This window comes from Ruditapes philippinarum, unplaced genomic scaffold, assembly GCF_026571515.1.
Source record: "Ruditapes philippinarum isolate M1 unplaced genomic scaffold, ASM2657151v2 ctg250_1_1_1_1, whole genome shotgun sequence".
NCBI classification, from domain to species: domain Eukaryota; kingdom Metazoa; phylum Mollusca; class Bivalvia; order Venerida; family Veneridae; genus Ruditapes; species Ruditapes philippinarum.
This window is the reverse complement of record NW_026860535.1, coordinates 150027-168742: the sequence shown is the minus strand read 5'-3', so window position 1 is coordinate 168742 and position 18716 is coordinate 150027. Positions and strand designations below refer to the sequence as shown.

Sequence of the window (18716 nt, the reverse complement as noted above, 5' to 3'; positions counted from 1 at the left end):
TTGTGAGATTTCCTTGTTTTGAGGAAATTTTGAACATAAATTTGTTGTAATAGGAACGAAAAAGAGAAAATATTTTTTTAAATCTTTTGCGTTTCTCGTTGAGATATAAATTCCTTATCCACTCAAAACAAACAGATATCCTCTATTTACACAGATACATATTAACATGCTCATGTGCTTTTTCTAAAATGGTTGATTAAATCTGTTTGATTGAAGTACAGCTCTCTTTTTCTTTCAGGACACGAAAGGCAGTAGAAGTTCAAGGTCAAGCAAGTGAACTCTGACCCATTACATGAACGCCGTTACCCTTTTTTTACACATGAATGAGAAAACCTTTATTCCAAATAAGTGTTAGGAGATTAAAACTCTAGCCATGTGATGTATTAGTGTTTCAGTGTGCTGTTTTAGCTATTGATATAGAATTCAATATTGTGCAATATCTCATTTATCAGTAAAGAAACATTGTTAAGTGTGAGGCATTATAATTGTGTTAATTTCACATTTTAAATGTATGCTACACGCAATTATGAGAGTTCATTTACTAATATATTCATCAATGGCATTTGATAAATGTTACTTTTTGAGGTGGTGTTAGATTTTCAAAATTGACTGTCACTGAAAAAAGTAATAGATTTTAAGGGAGGCAGATATATAACTGAAATTATTGGCTTGTTTTTAATACATTTGTAAAAGCCGAGGTAATATGCAATTGGTAGAAAGATGTAATATGTAAACAATATTTGAAAATTATTATCCTATACACTCCTTAAACTACACTGTAGTGACACCTGTACAAACCAACACCATAATCACCCTGCTGAACACCTTACAAATATGTAATGGGTCAGAGGTAAGTCTGACCTTGACCTTTCTATATAACGTTCATTTTTAACCTTCAACCTTATACATTTTTATATGCAAATTTGCCTGCTTAGTTTATTATTACCTAAAAATATGAAATTCAACATATGAATTCACTTTTCACTTCAAATCTTTTTTTAATTATTTATTTTTTTATTAAATTGATTTTTAAACGAATATTTCTTGAGGTTATTGGGTACTAATTTCTTTCTTTAATGCACTATACATATTTCTCTTTTGGCTTTGTGGGAATTCTGAAAATTGAAGGCATTCTAGAAGCTAACATGAAATACGCTAATCTTAGGTTACTCTTTTATTGTTATTTGCTTATGGAGATAAGTAAAAAGGAAGAGATCAGTCACCTCTGTCAGCTTTAATAAGGTTTCTTTCTGTCAGTAGCATATTACCTTGTCTTATGTATACAGTGAAACCTGTGAATAAAGGCCATCAAAAGGAGAGACCGTGCATGTCCTTTATAGACAAGTGGTATTTATTCAGAGTTTAATCTGTTGTATTTTTATTAATAAAGGCCATCCAAAGTATAGATCACGCATGTCTTTATAGACAGGTGGTCTTTATTCAGAGTTTACTCTGTTGTATTTTTATTATTAAAGGCCAACCAAGGGAGAGATCATGCATGCCCTTTATAGACAGGTGGTCTTTATTCAGAGTTTACTCTGTTGTACTTTTTATCAAGGCCAACTGAAGGAGAGGTCATGCATGTTCTTTATTGACAGGTGGTCTTTATTCAGAGTTTACTCTGTTGTACTTTTTATCAAGGCCAACTGAAGGAGAGGTCATGCATGTTCTTTATTGACAGGTGGTCTTTACTCAGAGTTTACTCTGTTGTATTTTTATTATTAAAGGCCAACCAAGGGAGAGATCATGCATGCCCTTTATAGACAGGTGGTCTTTATTCAGAGTTTACTCTGTTGTACTTTTTATCAAGGCCAACTGAAGGAGAGCTCATGCATGTTCTTTATTGACAGGTGGTCTTTATTCAGAGTTTACTCTTTGTATTTTTATCAATGAAAGTTTGTCAAAGAGTAGTCCCTATTAACAGGGTGGTCTTTATTGGAGTGGTCTTAAACACATGTCATTTGTCGTTCTCAATTGTTCTGCTGAATATGACAATTGTAGTCTGATATTTAGTCTTCCAGTTCATTATATAAATGATATATACTCAGTACTGACCATTTGTAACATCAATTTTCATTGGGCAATTGTGACTTATATTATCTATAAACATGGCTGATGCAAATTGATGAATTAATTTCTATTTTATGCAAAGAAGGAAATTGTGCTGTATAAAAAATTTGTTGCAAGGACTTTTGACATATTATATGGTAGTGTATGAATTGTTCAGTTTGCTATATAAACCTAGTGTCATGGGTAATGTAAGCATAATACCATTCCTATGAGGCCATATAACCTGTCCGAGATCTTTATAACCAATATGATACAATGTATCTGAACTTTGTCCTCTGAGATATTCAAGATTTATCTGTAAAACATTGTTCTGATAGAGATAGTTTTTTTTTCCAAATATTGTTACAAATTCTGTTGTAAATGTACTTGAAGATGTATTTGTGGACAATTGAACTGTTATTATAAAAATATATGGCATTCTGGTAACTTCATAGATATATTGGTTAAAAATTAAAGAAAGCTTTCCTTTCCAAATAATACAAATTGGAATATAGACTTAAAATTGGAATAAACGACCGTCTACGATCAGTAGAAAACGTGTTTGTTCATTAAGTTTGAGTACCAAAAAGTAAAGAGAAATGAAAACTGAAGTACTTATAGGTAAAGAGACATGAACATTTAAGTACCAATAGGTAAAGAGACATGGACACTTAAGTACCAATAGGTAAAGAGACATTAACATTCAAGAACCAATAGGTAAAGAGACATGAACACTTAAGTACTTCTAGGTAAAGAGACATTAACATTCAAGAACCAATAGGTAAGGAGACATGAACACTTAAGTACTTGTAGGTAAAGAGACATGAACATTCAAGAACCAATAGGTAAAGAGACATGAACACTTAAGTACTTCTAGGTAAAGAGACATTAACATTCAAGAACCAATAGGTAAGGAGACATGAACACTTAAGTACCAATAGGTAAAGAGACATGAACATTCAATTTACAATAGGTAAAGAGACATGAACACTTAAGTACCAATAGGTAAAGAGACATGAACACTTAAGTACTTGTAGGTAAAGAGACATAAACAATTAAGTACCAATAAGTAAAGAGAAATGAACACTTCAGTACTTCTAGGTAAAGAGACATGAACATTTAAGTACCAATAGGTAAAGAGACATGAACACTTAAGTACTTCTAGGTAAAGAGACATGAACACTTAAGTACCAATAGGTAATGAGACATGAACATTCAAGTACCAATAGGTAAAGAGACATGAACACTTAAGTACCAATAGGTAAAGAGACATGAACACTTAAGTACTAATAGGTAAAGAGACATGAACATTGAAGTACCAATAGGTAAACAGACATGAACACTTAAGTACCAATAGGTAAAGAGACATGAACACTTAAGTACCAATAGGTAAAGAGACATGAACATTCAAGTACCAATAGGTAAAGAGACATGAACACTTAAGTACCAATAGGTAAAGAGACATGAACACATAAGTACCAATAGGTAAAGTGACATGAACATTCAAGTACCAATAGGTAAAGAGACATGAACACTTAAGTACCAATATGTAAAGAGACATTAACACTTAAGTACCGATAGGTAAAGAGACATGAACATGCAAGTACCAATAGGTAAAGAAACATGAACACTTAAGTACCAATAGGTTAAGAGACATGAACACTTATAGTGTTCTGATAGTAACCATATACATATCAAATTGACATTACATGATTGATTTATATTAAATCTTAGCTACATTTACTTCTAATGGCTCTGAAACACTGTTCATTACAATGTTATGAAGATAGTATTTTACTTTTTTCTTCTTCATGCAGTTATTGAATGTAGGATACTTTTAACTTAATAGTTAATAGATCAGTTTTAAACCTAAATATTGCTTCTACTTTAAAAGTATATAGGTTACGAACATAATAGAATGTGAGGTTTCTTGACATCTATTTTTTGAAATCTTACATGCAGAAAATTAGCGCACATTGGCCATCACATTGTGACAGTAACTGCCACATAATTGGACAAGACTTAAGTCTGCTGAAACGTAATATATTAAAATATTGTCCTGAATTTTAGTTTTTATTTGTGTTGTTTTTTTTTAATCTGGTTAACAAGCATCATTAAAATGGTGTGGTTGTTAAACTAATAACAGCACCATTTTACCTTGCTGATTGGCTCTCATAGGGGATATTTTTGTTTTACAAACATCTGTTGTTTTTGATTGTGTTAAGTTTTTTGGTTGTATTTTATAAGCAATACTGTTTTAATTTTATTTTGGTTATAAAGGACCACTGTTATATTGAATTTTCTGTCTTAATATAGCTTTTGTAGCAAATATCAGTCGAGCAATGTGCCAGGGTAACAAGATGCCAAAAAGAGTTTTATTTGTGGGTAGTCGTAAATATTTTAAATCTATGCACTAAGAAAACCATTGATTTGTATCTTTCCTAAAAATTCCATTAATTCTAATATCACAAGTTAAAAAGGTTAAGGATCAAATGAGCAGATATACTTCAGAATGTCTCTAGTCTTTAGTTTCTCATCAAAGTTTGTTCATGATGGTCCTTTTCTACCTAGATTCTAATGGTTATGATTCTTTTAAAGGGTTTACTCGTACCAGTTTCTTCCTATGAATCAAAGGGTTGATCATTATCAAAATTACATGTATATATGTACATGTATTACACTTTTTAATTGTTCAACCTCAATATGGATGGAACTTTGCTTATGCATGAAGTTTGCCTTGTTGTGAAATAAAAATACTAATGTTTTCACAAGACTTTGAGGCATTAACAGAAATTGTGTTGATTATTTGATAGAGTAAAATCTAGGACAGCCATCTGTATCTAAGAACTGAACAACTTCTTTTCATGAACCAGGGGAGAAATAATTACATGAAGAGACCTTTGGATTATTTCTTACGGATAAATGTATTGATGTGCACCATACTATGTTTGTACCATCTTTGGATAAAAATACTGTGTTTCTTGTTTAACACACTGTCGTGCTCTAGTGAGAGATTTGTGCCATTGGCATCACAAAACTGTTTTAGAGTGGTTGGACCAATGCTCCCCACATACCAATGCTCGGCATAAAAAATATTTCTTTAGAATATCTGAAAATGTTTCAAGTTATCTCGGATTTAGGTCACTGATGCTTTTATTTACATCTTTCACCATTTTATCCTGGTGTGGTTCACTGCTGGTAAAGTCTCCTGGCAATGCTTATAGCAGACAAAGGACCTTATGTTATCCGCAACATATAAATTATTATAATCTTTTAACACTTGAGTTCTGGGGCTGTAAAATTTTAACTCAAAGTTGGGTACTTGTAAATGTATGAACCTAATTTGGTTGTTACAATTTATTCAATCTGTTTTCTTCATAAGATAAAAAAAAGATTTTATTCGAAAAACAAACCTGCATCATGTAGTACTGTAAGCCGAGCTATGGTACAATTTCACGCAAACCGCCTTAGTTTATATGGACTATCTATAGCTCCCGCCATGTACGTCATTATGTGATTAGCGAATTTTACACAATGGCTATTTAAAACAATATCTTCGGTCTTGAAAATGGACATTTAACCTTGAGGTTTGTTGACGTTGATTTTAATTTGTCATATCAAATACAGTATTTTTACGCCGAGCGTTGGTCCACCCACTCTATGCAAAAAAAAAAATGTTGGCAATATGAGATGACTGTTTTTGTCTAGTTACATGACGTTTGGCAATTTTCCATGTAGATATTAATTTCCAAACTGATTGTGTAATTTCTTAATTGATTATGTCATAATATTCTTTGATGGTCATCTGCTATCTGGTTTATGATTGGCCAATACAAAATATTGCTATGATTTGTTCATATGTATGAGCATATGCATTAAATCACGCTGATAATTAAATCCTATCAATTGCGCTCCTAATCAACATATTCGACTGTCATATTACTAATTTATCAAAATAATTTTCATCAAATAACCATGGCTTTATACATGAATATGATACTGAATTTAATGAAATGTACACATCTCAAACATTGTTTGTTTTATTCCCAGCACTTTCATGTTTGTACGTTTGTTTCAGTGTTTAGTTCTTGTTGACTTGAATGTTCCAGATATATTTCATTGTTTGATTCCCTAGTTGATTGATACTCAATACTTACAACTTTTCCATTAGCTTTATGGCGGCAATGTTCTGGTTAGTTGTTATGCACGGTATATGTTATATACATCTTAGTCTTCATATATTTGTTAGGGAGGCAATAGCTTTATATGTTGTGTATTTATTATATGAATGTATTACGTCAGAATAAAATTTGACTTGAAAATTATTAGAATTCCATGTTTTTAACTTTCCTTAGTACAAAGTGCTCAGATGTGAGCTTATAGAATAGAAAGCTGTACATCCCCCGTTTTATTCCACAATTTCTTTAAACAACAATTTCTGCTTAACTACATGGTGTATTTTGACCAAACTGCACAGGAATGATCCTTAAGTGACCCTCTACAAAAGGTTAATAAATTGATTTAGTCTGATGCAAAAGTAGGTCATAGGACGTAAATATGGACTTGAAAAATGAATATTTTTAAATATCTTCTCAGAAACTACAACGCCAAGAACTTAGATTTGCATGTAGCATCATCTTATGGTCCTCTACAAAAGTTACATAAATCATGCCCCTGTGGTCTATATAATGGTCACACCTCAGGGTTAATTAGTATTTACAGATTTGTATAGGAAAGTGCATTTAAGTCTTCTTGTGAAACTGCAATGTCCAGAGTTTAGATATTTTGCATGTTGCATTGCATAGTAAACCACAAAGTTTAATATATAAAACATGCCCCTGGGGTCATAAATGGCCCTGCCCTTGGAGTTGCTTAGTTTACATAGACTTATATAGTAAACATGTTTTAAAAATCTTCTCTAAAAGAACAGCGCACAAAGCTTAGATATATTGCATCTTGTGATCTACAAAAGTTATATAAATCATGACCCTGGGATCAAAACTGACCCTGCCCTGGGGTCTATTAGTTTGCATACTTATATAGGAAAATACATTTTAGTCTTCTCTGTCAACAGCTTAAATATATGGCATGTAGCATTTTGAAGCAGACATCTAAAGTTATGCAGCTAACCCAATGTGAGCTAATTAATGACTTGCATTGTGACATTATCTTGTAACCTCCACTTTCCTCAGATGAGTGATCCCAGGCCATAATGGCTCTCTTGTTTCTCTTTTAAAACATTTCAGATTGTTCGCACAATCTTCTTATAAAAACATTTGTTGAAAATGAATTCTGGGGCCGCCAAGGCTGAGTGGGTAAGGTTGCTGACATCAAGTCAAGTACTGTGGGTTTAAATCAGGCCAGTGCTTAAGTTTCTGCTGGGAACTTTGGATTGTTTTATATGAAAAATTTATGAAGCTTGCTTACTGTACAGAAGGTTGGTTCTGTTCTAAATTGAAATAATGCAAAAAGGGACTTCTGAGGTCTTCCTACACTAGTAAAGTTGGACAACACACTTAATAGTGTTAATATGATTCAAATCCGAATCCAGCTAAAAAGAACTTTTTCCCTGAACATGTTATTAACAAAATGTGCATGACAGTTTGAATAACAGAAGCTGAAGGAAAAGTGACAGATAATAGAAGATGAGAGCCCAGGAAACATTTTGCTACATCTGTTACCATCTACATGTGTACAGTCATAGGAAATATAACTATGTTATCTTAATTCATCTGTAAAATCAAAAATCATGTACATGTATTCGTTTGTATTTGGATACTCAAATAACCTCAAAGTAACTGTTAAGTTTGTTAAAGTAATATGACACAGATGATAATTGAGGATAATAATGACATTATATGCCACTTGTGACTGAGGGATTGCTTATAGTTGTTGAGGCATAAGAATTGCAGCCACTGTTTATCCCCACGTTATCATAAGAGGCGACTTAATGAGTTCGAATAACTGAAGTCTATGCATCTATTAGCTCCAGCAGGCGAGGTGATGATCACAGATGTTGCTATGAAGTTTGTAACACTCAAGCTTAGCTAAAATCATCTTTCCAGTTCTGGCGTCATATGACCTATACTGTGTTGGTGCACCTTAAAACCAAACAATGAAATTATGTAAGACAACATAATGATAAGTGGTCTAACATGGTAATAATAATAAAATCATCAGTAAATAATAAGTTAATTATAATAATTAAATGATATGAGGGGCAGTCACTGTATACATATAATATGTTTTATATATTGTTCAGGGTCGTCAGATCCTCAAGTTTTGGCAGTGACCTCAGCTGAGGAAAGTAAAAGACAGAGCTACATCCATGAACTTATTAATACTGAAGAAACGTACATGCAGGACATGTCTATTGTTTTAGAGGTAAGTTACATTTACTGTCATCAAAGGAACTGATTTTTCTATGAATATGTACCCCTTTAATGTTAATGATATACTATTGCTTCACGTCTCTTTTGTGAATATAAAACAAACATGTTTTGACTTCACACATAGTAGGTTTATGACGCTTTAAATCCTACACACTAAGTGGACAGACTATGAATATATAGTATCTTTAAAAAGCTGGTAAGAAAAGACAAGCTTTACTTGACCAGTTATACAAGGAACGCAGATGCCCATATAAAGTTTGTATGTTCTTTTATTTAATTAAAATATATTCAGTAAGAATTTTATAGATTTCAGTTAATTTCTGCAATAAAAATATTTTACTCAAAGATGAGTATAGTACATTTGTATATCTTTTAAGGAGCTCTTAACTTCAGGTTTCTTTTATCCACAGTCTTCATCATTGCTATTGAGATTGGTATGATTAGTAGATGATCCCTAATGTTTTTGATGTCACCAGGTCAAAAGGCCAAGGTCACAGGGGCCTTTACTAGAAAAAGCTTGTCTGCCCAATAGCATAAGAATTCTTTGACCCACAGTCTTTATATTTGGCATGGACATTAGTCATGATTATTAGATAAGCTCTATTGATTTTGAGGTCACTGGGTCAAAGGTCAAGGTCACGGACCTTGACTAGAAAAAGTGTGTCCGCCCAACTTGAGATTCTTATGACCCACATTCTTCATATTTGGCATGGTTATTGGTCATGAACATAAGATGACCCCTATTGCTTTTACACAGGGACCTTGACTTCAAAAAGCTTGTCTGCTTAATTGCTTTAGAATGCTTTGGTCAACAGTCTTCATATTTGGTATTGGGGTTGGTTATGACTAGTAAATGACCCCTTTTGAGATCACTAAGTTAAAGGTCAAGGTAAGAAGGGCCTTGACTGAAAAAGCTTGTCCGCCCAATAACTTAAAAATCCTTTGACCCACAGTCTTCATATTTGGTCTGGAGTTTAGTCATGAACATTAGATGACCCCTATTGATTTTAAGGTCATGGGTCAAAGGTCAAGATCACAGGGGCCTTGACTTCAAAAAGCTTGTCCACCCAATAACCTTAGAATTCTTTGACCCTTGGTCTTCATATTTGACATGGCGGTTGATTATGACCATTTAATAAAAACGTTATTGATTTTGAGGTCATAAGTTCAAAGGTCAAGGTCACAGGGGCCTTAAGTTCAAAAAGCTTTTCCGCTCAATTGCTTAAGGATGCTTTGGTCAACAGTCTTCATATTTGGTATTGTGATTGGTTATGACTAGAAGATGACCCCTTTTGATTTTGAGGTCACTAGGTAAAAGGTCAAGGTCAGAAGGGCCTGGCTAAAGAAAGCTTGTCCACCCAATATCCTAAGAATCCTTTGACCCTCATTCTTCATATTTGGCATGGAGGTTGGTCATGACCATTTAAGGACCTTTATAGATTTTGAGGTCAAAGGTCAAGGTCACAGGGACATTAAGTTCAAAAAGCTTGTCTACTCAATTGCTTAAGGATGCTTAGGTCAACAGTCTTTATGTCTGGTATTGAGGTTGGTTATGACTAGTAGATGACCCCTATTGATTTTAGGTGACTGTGTCAAAGGTCAAGGTCAAATGAGCTTTTACTATAATAAGTTTATCTGCTCAAATGCTTAAGAATGCTTGTCAACAGTGTATTGATTTTGACATTTCACATTAGAAGCATTTAGTTATGTTCTCATATATTCATCATAAAACACACCCAGGCAAAGCTGCATAAAGGGGGGGGGTTCAAGTCATGCAGTGGCAGTTTCAGTTTTGAGGTCAGTAGGTCAAAGGTAAAGGTCACTTTGATCTTTGCCACTAAAAAACATGTAGAATACATAACTTAGCAATGTACTGGCTTACTACCCTCAGATTTTGCAGGGAGGTCCTTAACCTCTACATGACCACTGTTGTTTCTGATAAAGTGGTATGCGGGGGTATTGATGCCATGACAGTGGCAGTTCTAGTTCAAAGCAGGACAATTTTCCCTTCTTTTATAATGAGTTATTTTTAAATAATATGTTATAAATCTTATATTTCAGGTATTTTACAAACCATTAGCAGAGGGTGGAGCTCTATCTGTTGAAGAATTACAAGCAATATTTGTCAACTGGAAGGACCTAATTGTGTGCAATACAAAATTACAAAAGTAATTCATTAACACCTAAAAGAAAAAGTCACATTTTGTATCTCTTTTGTATACATGTACAATGTACTTTCATTTAATGTCACTAGTATAACTGATATTGTATGGTAAAACTCTTTAAAATAAGCGTTAGTCATTTTTAGCTTGACTTTTCAAAGAAAAATGGTGCTTGTCCACTCACCTCTGCATCAGCATTGGTATTAGAGTATCACTTTATAAAAATTTTACATGCAACTTCAAATCTCATCAAATTCTTTGATATTTCATGAACTACTGAAGGTGTTCATTTTGAACTGCACACATTGTTCAAAATCATAATTTTCAGTTATTTTCCAAGACCCATAGCTTTGATATGGATTTTGAATGAATTTTTCTGATTATCTGCATTAGTAAAGCTCTTGTTTAACTATGAGGCTGTCAAAATACATGTAGTTGAGCATGCCTTCCTCCTGACAGCTCTTGTTTGTCTTTGAGGCTTGTGCAAGGAAAGGCGTTATATATTCTTGAAGTAATGCAAGGACAGTGTAAACCACTAATGTAAGGAGTTTTAGTTTAATATCAGGAAAACATTTAGTAATTCTAGTTTTAGAAACTGGGATATTTATCACAAGTATATTTAACACCTAAACAATTTGCCATAATTAGAATGTAGAGTACTACAGGTTAGTAACCAATCAAACCAGACAAGCATTTAGAACCTTGCAAGGTAATCATTCTATATTGTTGACATATTCAGTCTTATTTCATACTTTGATATATTAATGATAATGACATCGCTCAAATTGGCAATGGTCAGTTCTTAATTCAGATTAGGGTTAGTTTATCATCCAAACTTCAAATTAGGGTTGTTAGTTCATCATGCTAACTTCAGTTTAGGGTTAGTTCATCATGCTTACTTCAGATTAGAGTTAGTTCATCATGCTTACTTCAGATTAGAGTTAGTTCATCATGCTAACTTCAGATTAGAGTAAGTTCATCATGCTTACTTCAGATTAGAGTTAGTTCATCATGCTTACTTCAGATTAGAGTTAGTTCATCATGCTAACTTCAGATAAGGGTTAGTTAATCTTGCTAATGTCAGATTAGGGTTAGTTCATCATGCTAACTTCAGATTAAGGTTAGTTCATCATGCTGACTTCAGATTAGGGTAAGTTCATCATGCTGACTTCAAATATGTGATGGTTCATGCTAACTCCAGATTAGGGTTAGTTCATCATGCTAACTTCAGATTAGGGTTAGTTCATCATGCTGACTTCAAATATGTGATGGTTCATCATGCTAACTTCAGATAAGAGTTAGTTCATCATGCTAACTTCAGATAAGGGTAAGTTAATCTTGCTAATGTCAGATTAGGGTTAGTTCATCATGCTAACTTCAGATTAGGGTTAGTTCATCATGCTAACTTCAGATTAGGGTTAGTTCATCATGCTAACTTCAGATTAGGGTTAGTTCATCATGCTGACTTCAAATATGTGATGGTTCATCATGCTAACTTCAGATTAGGATAAGTTCATCATATGAACTTTAGATTATGGTTAATTCTTCATGCTTGACATTTGTGTTTGTAATGCATAAATTCTATATTTGCAGAGCATTACGGGTTCGAAAGAAAATGTGTGGTGTTGACCAGGTTATTAACAGTATTGGAGATATCTTATGTGAAAATGTAAGTATATTGAAACTGAAGTTTATTTTTATTGAAACATCATATATTGTTGAATGCATTTATGTTGAAACCACACTACACTATACCAAAAGAATCAGCCATTAGTTGCTTCTTTATCTTGAAAATCAGGAGTATTGATATTATTTTATTTGTTCTCTGTAAGTTATCAAAAAAGATTGAATCATAGCAACCTCCTGGATTGATATACTTAAAGTTTTCCTCTCAGATTTGTGAACAAAGAGATTTTGATACAGTTAGAAGAAAATCTTTTTTAACAACTTCTTTTTACTAAACAAATTTAAATGAGAAGCTTCCAGAATTGGGGAATCTTTCTATAACTTGCACTATCCTCCAAAATCTAAAAAGACTAATACTCTTCTGGAGGACTGGTGTTTATCAACATACCTCTACTGCATATCAAATGCAGTAAAGGCTACTTTTGCATATTTTGACCTCTTTTTGATAATTTACAAGGATTAAAAATGCCATTTGCAGTGTGTAAATTACTTTCTCCATTCACTACACAATATTTTACTTTTAAATACATTTCATAATTTTCATAAAAAATAGCCTGAATCTGGAGGCATGCTGCTTTAATTTAAACATTTCTTGCCCATTTCAGCTGTTACATATTTAAAGATAAAAATTTGTATTAATCTATTCATATTTTTATATTCACTTTAACTTGATACATGTTATTGAATGATGTAAATTGTTCATTGGGATATATTTCAGATTCCTCATCTAACAGCTTATATCAGATTTTGTAGTTGTCAGTTAAATGCAGCTGCATTATTACAAAAAATATCAGAAACTAACCAGAAATTCAATGAAATCCATAAGGTAAGTCTATCTCCTTATCCTAGCCTTAACTTTACATGTTGATATATCTTTATTTGCTGTCATCATGTTCATTATTCTAGGCTTCACTCAATAGGTTGATAAATTTATTTTCTGTCAACAGGTGCAAAAACATAGACTTAAAGCGGCTTTTCTAAAGGTTAAATATGTTATATTCAGATAAATTGTTTCATATGATTGTCAAATCAAAAGAATTAAGGTGTAAAATGAAATATTCTGTTGATAAGATACATAAACAATAAGGAAACCCCTAGATATCTCTTATCTACTGGTCCACTTTTTATATGTAAATTAGTGAAGCTGGTGATTTGGTCCTTTATGTGATTGTCATTCCTTTGATCTTTCAATATCCATCCAAATAACGGAAATTACTTATACATCTAAAATTATAAGCTTATTTACAGCTAAAAGTTTATTTCCTAACAACATGAATTGATTTAATGAACAGGGAGGCGCTATTAGAGTAAAAATGATTTAATTGATTTTATGAAAATACTTTACAGAAATGTGTTCAGAATTCAAAAACAAAGGGAATGCCATTGAGCAGTTTTCTGTTGAAACCAATGCAGAGAATCACTAAATATCCTCTCTTAGTGGAAAAGGTATGTTATAATTAATTTTCTTATAGTGTAACATCTTGTTTTTAAAGTGTTTTAATAAGTCTGATTAAAATATTGTATTTAGTAATAATGAAAACCAATATTTTATGTATATGAAGCGATAATTAGCAAAATTGAATTAGTTAATTAAAAAATGTTTAAATTTATGTTACAGATACATGTATTAGTATTATCAGATCCTTTTGGTAATTTCTAAAAATGTGCCTTTTTGATTAAACACATTTAATATAAAGGTTAACAGAAATAATGTTTAATAACATTCATTCAATCAATTCTTATTTAAAGTGGAGTTAAGCAATGATTTGGCACATGTGCCACTTGCTTTTACAGAATTTTTTGGATGTCATTCTTTCAATTTAGTTAATTATGGCCTTACAGACTTTTATGATCAAAGTCTTCTGTAAGTTTCTACAACAGTAACAACTGTAATGGTTATTTTACAGATATTAAAGTACACCCCTGTGGGTCATCCAGACCACACCCACTTGATGGAAGCTCTAGAAACATGTCAGGAGTTGTGTAGTCAGGTAAATGAAGGTGTGAGAGAGAAGGAAAACTCGGACAGATTAGAATGGATACAGCAGCGGGTCCATTGCGATGGCCTACCAGAGGTAAACATAGTGTTCAATTATAGTCTAATGACCTCTACACATGACCATGACCTTTGACCACAGGAACCTGAAATTTGCATGTAATTTAATGGTTAGAATGGATACAGCAGCGGGTCCATTGTGATGGCCTACCAGAGGTATACATATTGTTCACTTATAGTCTTATGTTCTCTAAACATGACTTTGACATTGACCATATGAACCTGAAATTTGCATATTATACTTGGCCTCACAATGACGAACATTTATACCAAGTTATATTAAAATCCCTAAGTTGCATGTAAAAGTTTTGCTCCAGTCATATATTTTATGTTCACATGTCAGTTAGTTGCTAATTGATCTTAAGATACAAGAAACATTATGGTAGCATGGCCAGAATTTCTAGCTTTGTGGGTTCAAATCCCATCAGGGGCAAGCTGTTGTTTCTTTGAGCAAGAAACTTTAAACTCATTGCTTAGTATTGGTTGGTTTTAGAGTGTGTTCAACTGAAATAAATTTTGTATAAAGTAAACATAGCCGACAAAAAAAATCCCAAGTAAGGCTTAATGACTAGAAGTACCCAACTGGTAGGAATGGATTACAGTTTATACATTGCTTACTTGATTGAATTTGAGTGCTTTCTTTTGCAGAAATTTAAAACATATTTCAAGATTTTCGGAGGTTTTTTATTTTGATGTACTATTTTATAGTAATGAGGAGATATAACAAAATATTCTCTCCCTTGTTTCATTTGTTTTATTTCTGTTTTAAAGTTAAGAACTTTTTTCTGTTTTTATTTCAGAAAATCACATTTAATTCCGTCACAAACTGTTTGGGTCCAAGGAAACTTTTACACACTGGTGTTGTGTACAAGGTAAACTTTTTACCACTAAATTTTTGTAATGGAATTGTCCAGTCTTAAGCTTAGGACAGTCAATATAAAGGATTACAAAAAAATTGATCTGAAAATTGATCTAGCAACAATAAAGAGCCTTCATATCAATGTGATGATTAGCCAATTTATAGAGAAAAATAAATAAATAATAAATCCTTTAGTTTGGTTTGGATTTTTTCTACCCATTTTAAAGACGGTACATTGTACATGTATATGATAAAATGAAAATATGTATGTCATGTGCTATTGTGATGGTTTTCATAACCTTTGTTGAAGAAGTAAAGTCTGCCAGTGGACTTACAGGAATACAACTTTACTGAAACAACTCTAGCAATACAACTCCCTCACATTTGCTCTTTCATGTAATATACTATATATATCTCATCTTAGTAGTATATCCTGTATTTCATTAGTGAATAATTATACGATGATTGTAACTTAATGAGAATTATATCTTACAGTATACATCTAGTCTTACCTTATTTTATCACATAAACATGCAACTTTTGGGACCCCGTAAAAATGGTATTGCACGGGCGTGCATGTATCTCGACATGATGTCATTTGCGTTATAAAAGCATAGCGTGTTTCACTATATGCACTCAATTAAAAAGCCATTCTTTTTATTGTGTACAGTTTATATTTTGGATATGTGATAAATCAAATATTATATTCGTGTAGCTCCATTTATTGAACTCATTGAATAAAATAATATTTTGTTCACCAGAGGCTCGCATAACTTTAATTTTATTAACTTCTTCTATAAATTCAGTCTTGTACCTACACTAATTTAGCATCCTCTGTACAATGTATATTAGTTCTTTGCTTATAAGCTTACATTATTGCTTTATACAGACTACATTGTTTTTCAGATTTGATATTTTCTTAAGTACATATTATACATGCACATATTTCTAACATTTGTATTATTTTCTTGTAGAGTAAAAGTAATAAAGAGTTGGCAGCATTCCTGTTTAATGATTTCCTGTTACTAACTACATCCAACAGACCTCTAAATAATGCCACACATAGTGTGTTTGATCTAACTGGGCAAGTGCAATATAAAATGTATAAAACTGTAAGTACATATTTATGAAAATTTACATAATTTATCTAAAAACCTTCAAAATCTAAGAAAATATTAATTGGAATATTTTTAGCTCAACTGTCATATAGTGACAAGGTGAGCTTTTGTGATCGCTTTTCGTCCGGTGTCCGGCCATCCGTAAACTTTTACTTTAAATGACATCTCCTCATAAACCACTAAGCCAATTTCATCCAAACTTTACAGGAATGTTCCTTTGGTGGTCACCTTTAAAAATTGTTCAAAGAATTTCATTCCATGCAGAACTCTGGTTGCCATGGCAACCGAAAGAAAAAACTTTAAATTTCTTCTTTTAAAAAACCCAAAGAGCTAGAGCTTAGATATTTGGCATGAATCATCTTCTAGTGAGTGTCTACCAAATTTGTTCAAATAAAAGCCCTGGGGTCAAAATTGGCCCCGCCCCAGGAGGGTCATTGATTTTCCCTATATGCATATAGTAAAAACTTAAAAAATCTTCTTTTTAAGAACTCAAAGAGCTAGAGCTAAGATATTTAGCTTGAAACATGTTCTAATGGGTGTCTACAAAGTTTGTTCAAATAAAAGCCCTGGGGTCAAAATTGGCCCCGCCCCAGGGTCATTGATTTTCCTTATATGTGTATAGCAAAAACTTAAAAAATCTTCTTTGATAATACCCAAATAGCTAGAGTTAAGATATTAAGCATGAAACATCTTCTAGTGAGTGTCTACAAAGTTGTTCAAATAAAAGCCCTGGGGTCAAAATTGGCCCCGCCCGGGGGTTCATTGATTTTCCTTATATGTGTATAGCAAAAACTTAAAAATCTTCTTTGAAAAAACCCAAATAGCTAGAGTTTAGATATTAATCATGCAACATCTTCTAGTAAGTTTCTACAAAGTTTGTTCAAATAAAAGCCCTGGGGTCAAAACTGGCCCCGCCCAAGGGGTGTCATTCTTTTTAACTATATGTGTATAGTAAAAACTTAAAAAATCTTCTTTTAAAAACCCAAATTAGCTAGAGCTTAGATGTTTAGGATGAAACATCTTCTTATGAGTGTCTACCAAGTTTGTTCAAATAAAAGCCCTTGGATAAAAATTGGCCCTCCCGGGGTGGGGGGGGGGGGGGCGGGAGGACGGGGGGAGGAGGAGGGAAGGTCATTATTTTTCATTATATGTGTGTAGTAAAAACTTAACATCATGAAACATCTTCTAATGGATGTCTTCCAAGTTTGTTCAAATAAAATCCTTGGGGTTTAAACTGGCCCCGCTCCGGGGGGCCTATATACAGGTGAGCGACCTCAGGGCCATCATGGCCCTCTTGTTTTCATTTTTAGCTTGACTATTCAAAGAATATGGAGAGCTATTGTAGTCGCCCTGGCATCCGCGTCTGCGTTGGGTAAAGTTTTGTAAAGTCAAATATCTCAATTATTACTTGAGATATTCAATTGAAACTGACAATACTTATTTATAGTAATAATGTACATCAGATTGACAAGTTGGATAACTCTGCCTACTATATTTACAGAATTATTCCCCTTTTTAACTTAGAAATTTTGGTTAAAGTTTTTTGTAAAGTCAAATATCTCAATTATTGCTTGAGATATTCAATTGAAACTTACAATACTTATTTATAGTAACAATGTATATCAGATTGACAAATTGGATAACTCTGCCTACAATATTTACAGAATTATGCCCCTTTTTATCTTAGAAATTTTGGTTAATGTTTTTTGTAAAGTCAAATATCTCAATTATTGCTTGAGATATTCAATTGAAATTTACAATACTTTTTTATAGTAACAATGTACATCAGTTTGCAAAGTTGCATAACTCTGCCTGTAGTATTTGCAGAATTATTTACCCCTTTGAAACTTAGAAATTTTGGTTAAAGGTCTTCAAAGATATTTACTTGAAATTTTACACATGTACTTAGGGTCATATTTGAAGGTCACATCTCAAGATTCATTACTCTGGCATGAATTTTGACTGAATTATGCTCCCTTTTGTACTAAAAAAAATCTTCTTTTCTTGGTTAAGTTTAACATGCAAATTTTGCATATCTCTGAAACTAATGAAGATACAAACTTGAAACTTCACATGTATATTTGTGGTCATAAATAATAATCACTGAACAGCACTCATATCTGTGTCATGTATTTAGGCTGATTTATCACCCCCTTTTTTACTTAGTCTCTTAGTTAATGTTTACATGTAAGTTTTACATATCTCAACAACTATCAGAGATTTTGATTTGAAACTTCACATATGCATAAAGGGTCATAATTGTATGTCACTGACCAAGTTCCATAACTCTATCTTGCATTTAGGCTGATTTATCTCCCCTTTTCTACTTAGTCTTTTGGTTAATGTTTACATGCAAGTTTTACATATCTCAATAACTATTAAAGATATTTATTT

The 18716-nt window shown here is 32.6% G+C and overlaps 1 protein-coding gene across 5 annotated transcripts in view; it reads left to right on the top strand.

The window, feature by feature from the left end:
- LOC132760496 (intersectin-1-like) overlaps positions 1–18716 on the top strand; it is a 58741-nt gene that overhangs the window by 27191 nt on the left and 12834 nt on the right. For all 5 annotated transcript variants that reach the window (XM_060752484.1, XM_060752481.1, XM_060752482.1 and 2 more), the window contains 8 exons: positions 8312–8433; positions 10503–10609; positions 12197–12272; positions 13008–13115; positions 13637–13735; positions 14197–14364; positions 15146–15217; positions 16179–16316. In XM_060752484.1, coding sequence (XP_060608467.1) covers positions 8312–8433; positions 10503–10609; positions 12197–12272; positions 13008–13115; positions 13637–13735; positions 14197–14364; positions 15146–15217; positions 16179–16316 — 890 coding nt within the window. The remainder of the gene's footprint in view (positions 1–8311; positions 8434–10502; positions 10610–12196; positions 12273–13007; positions 13116–13636; positions 13736–14196; positions 14365–15145; positions 15218–16178; positions 16317–18716) is intronic.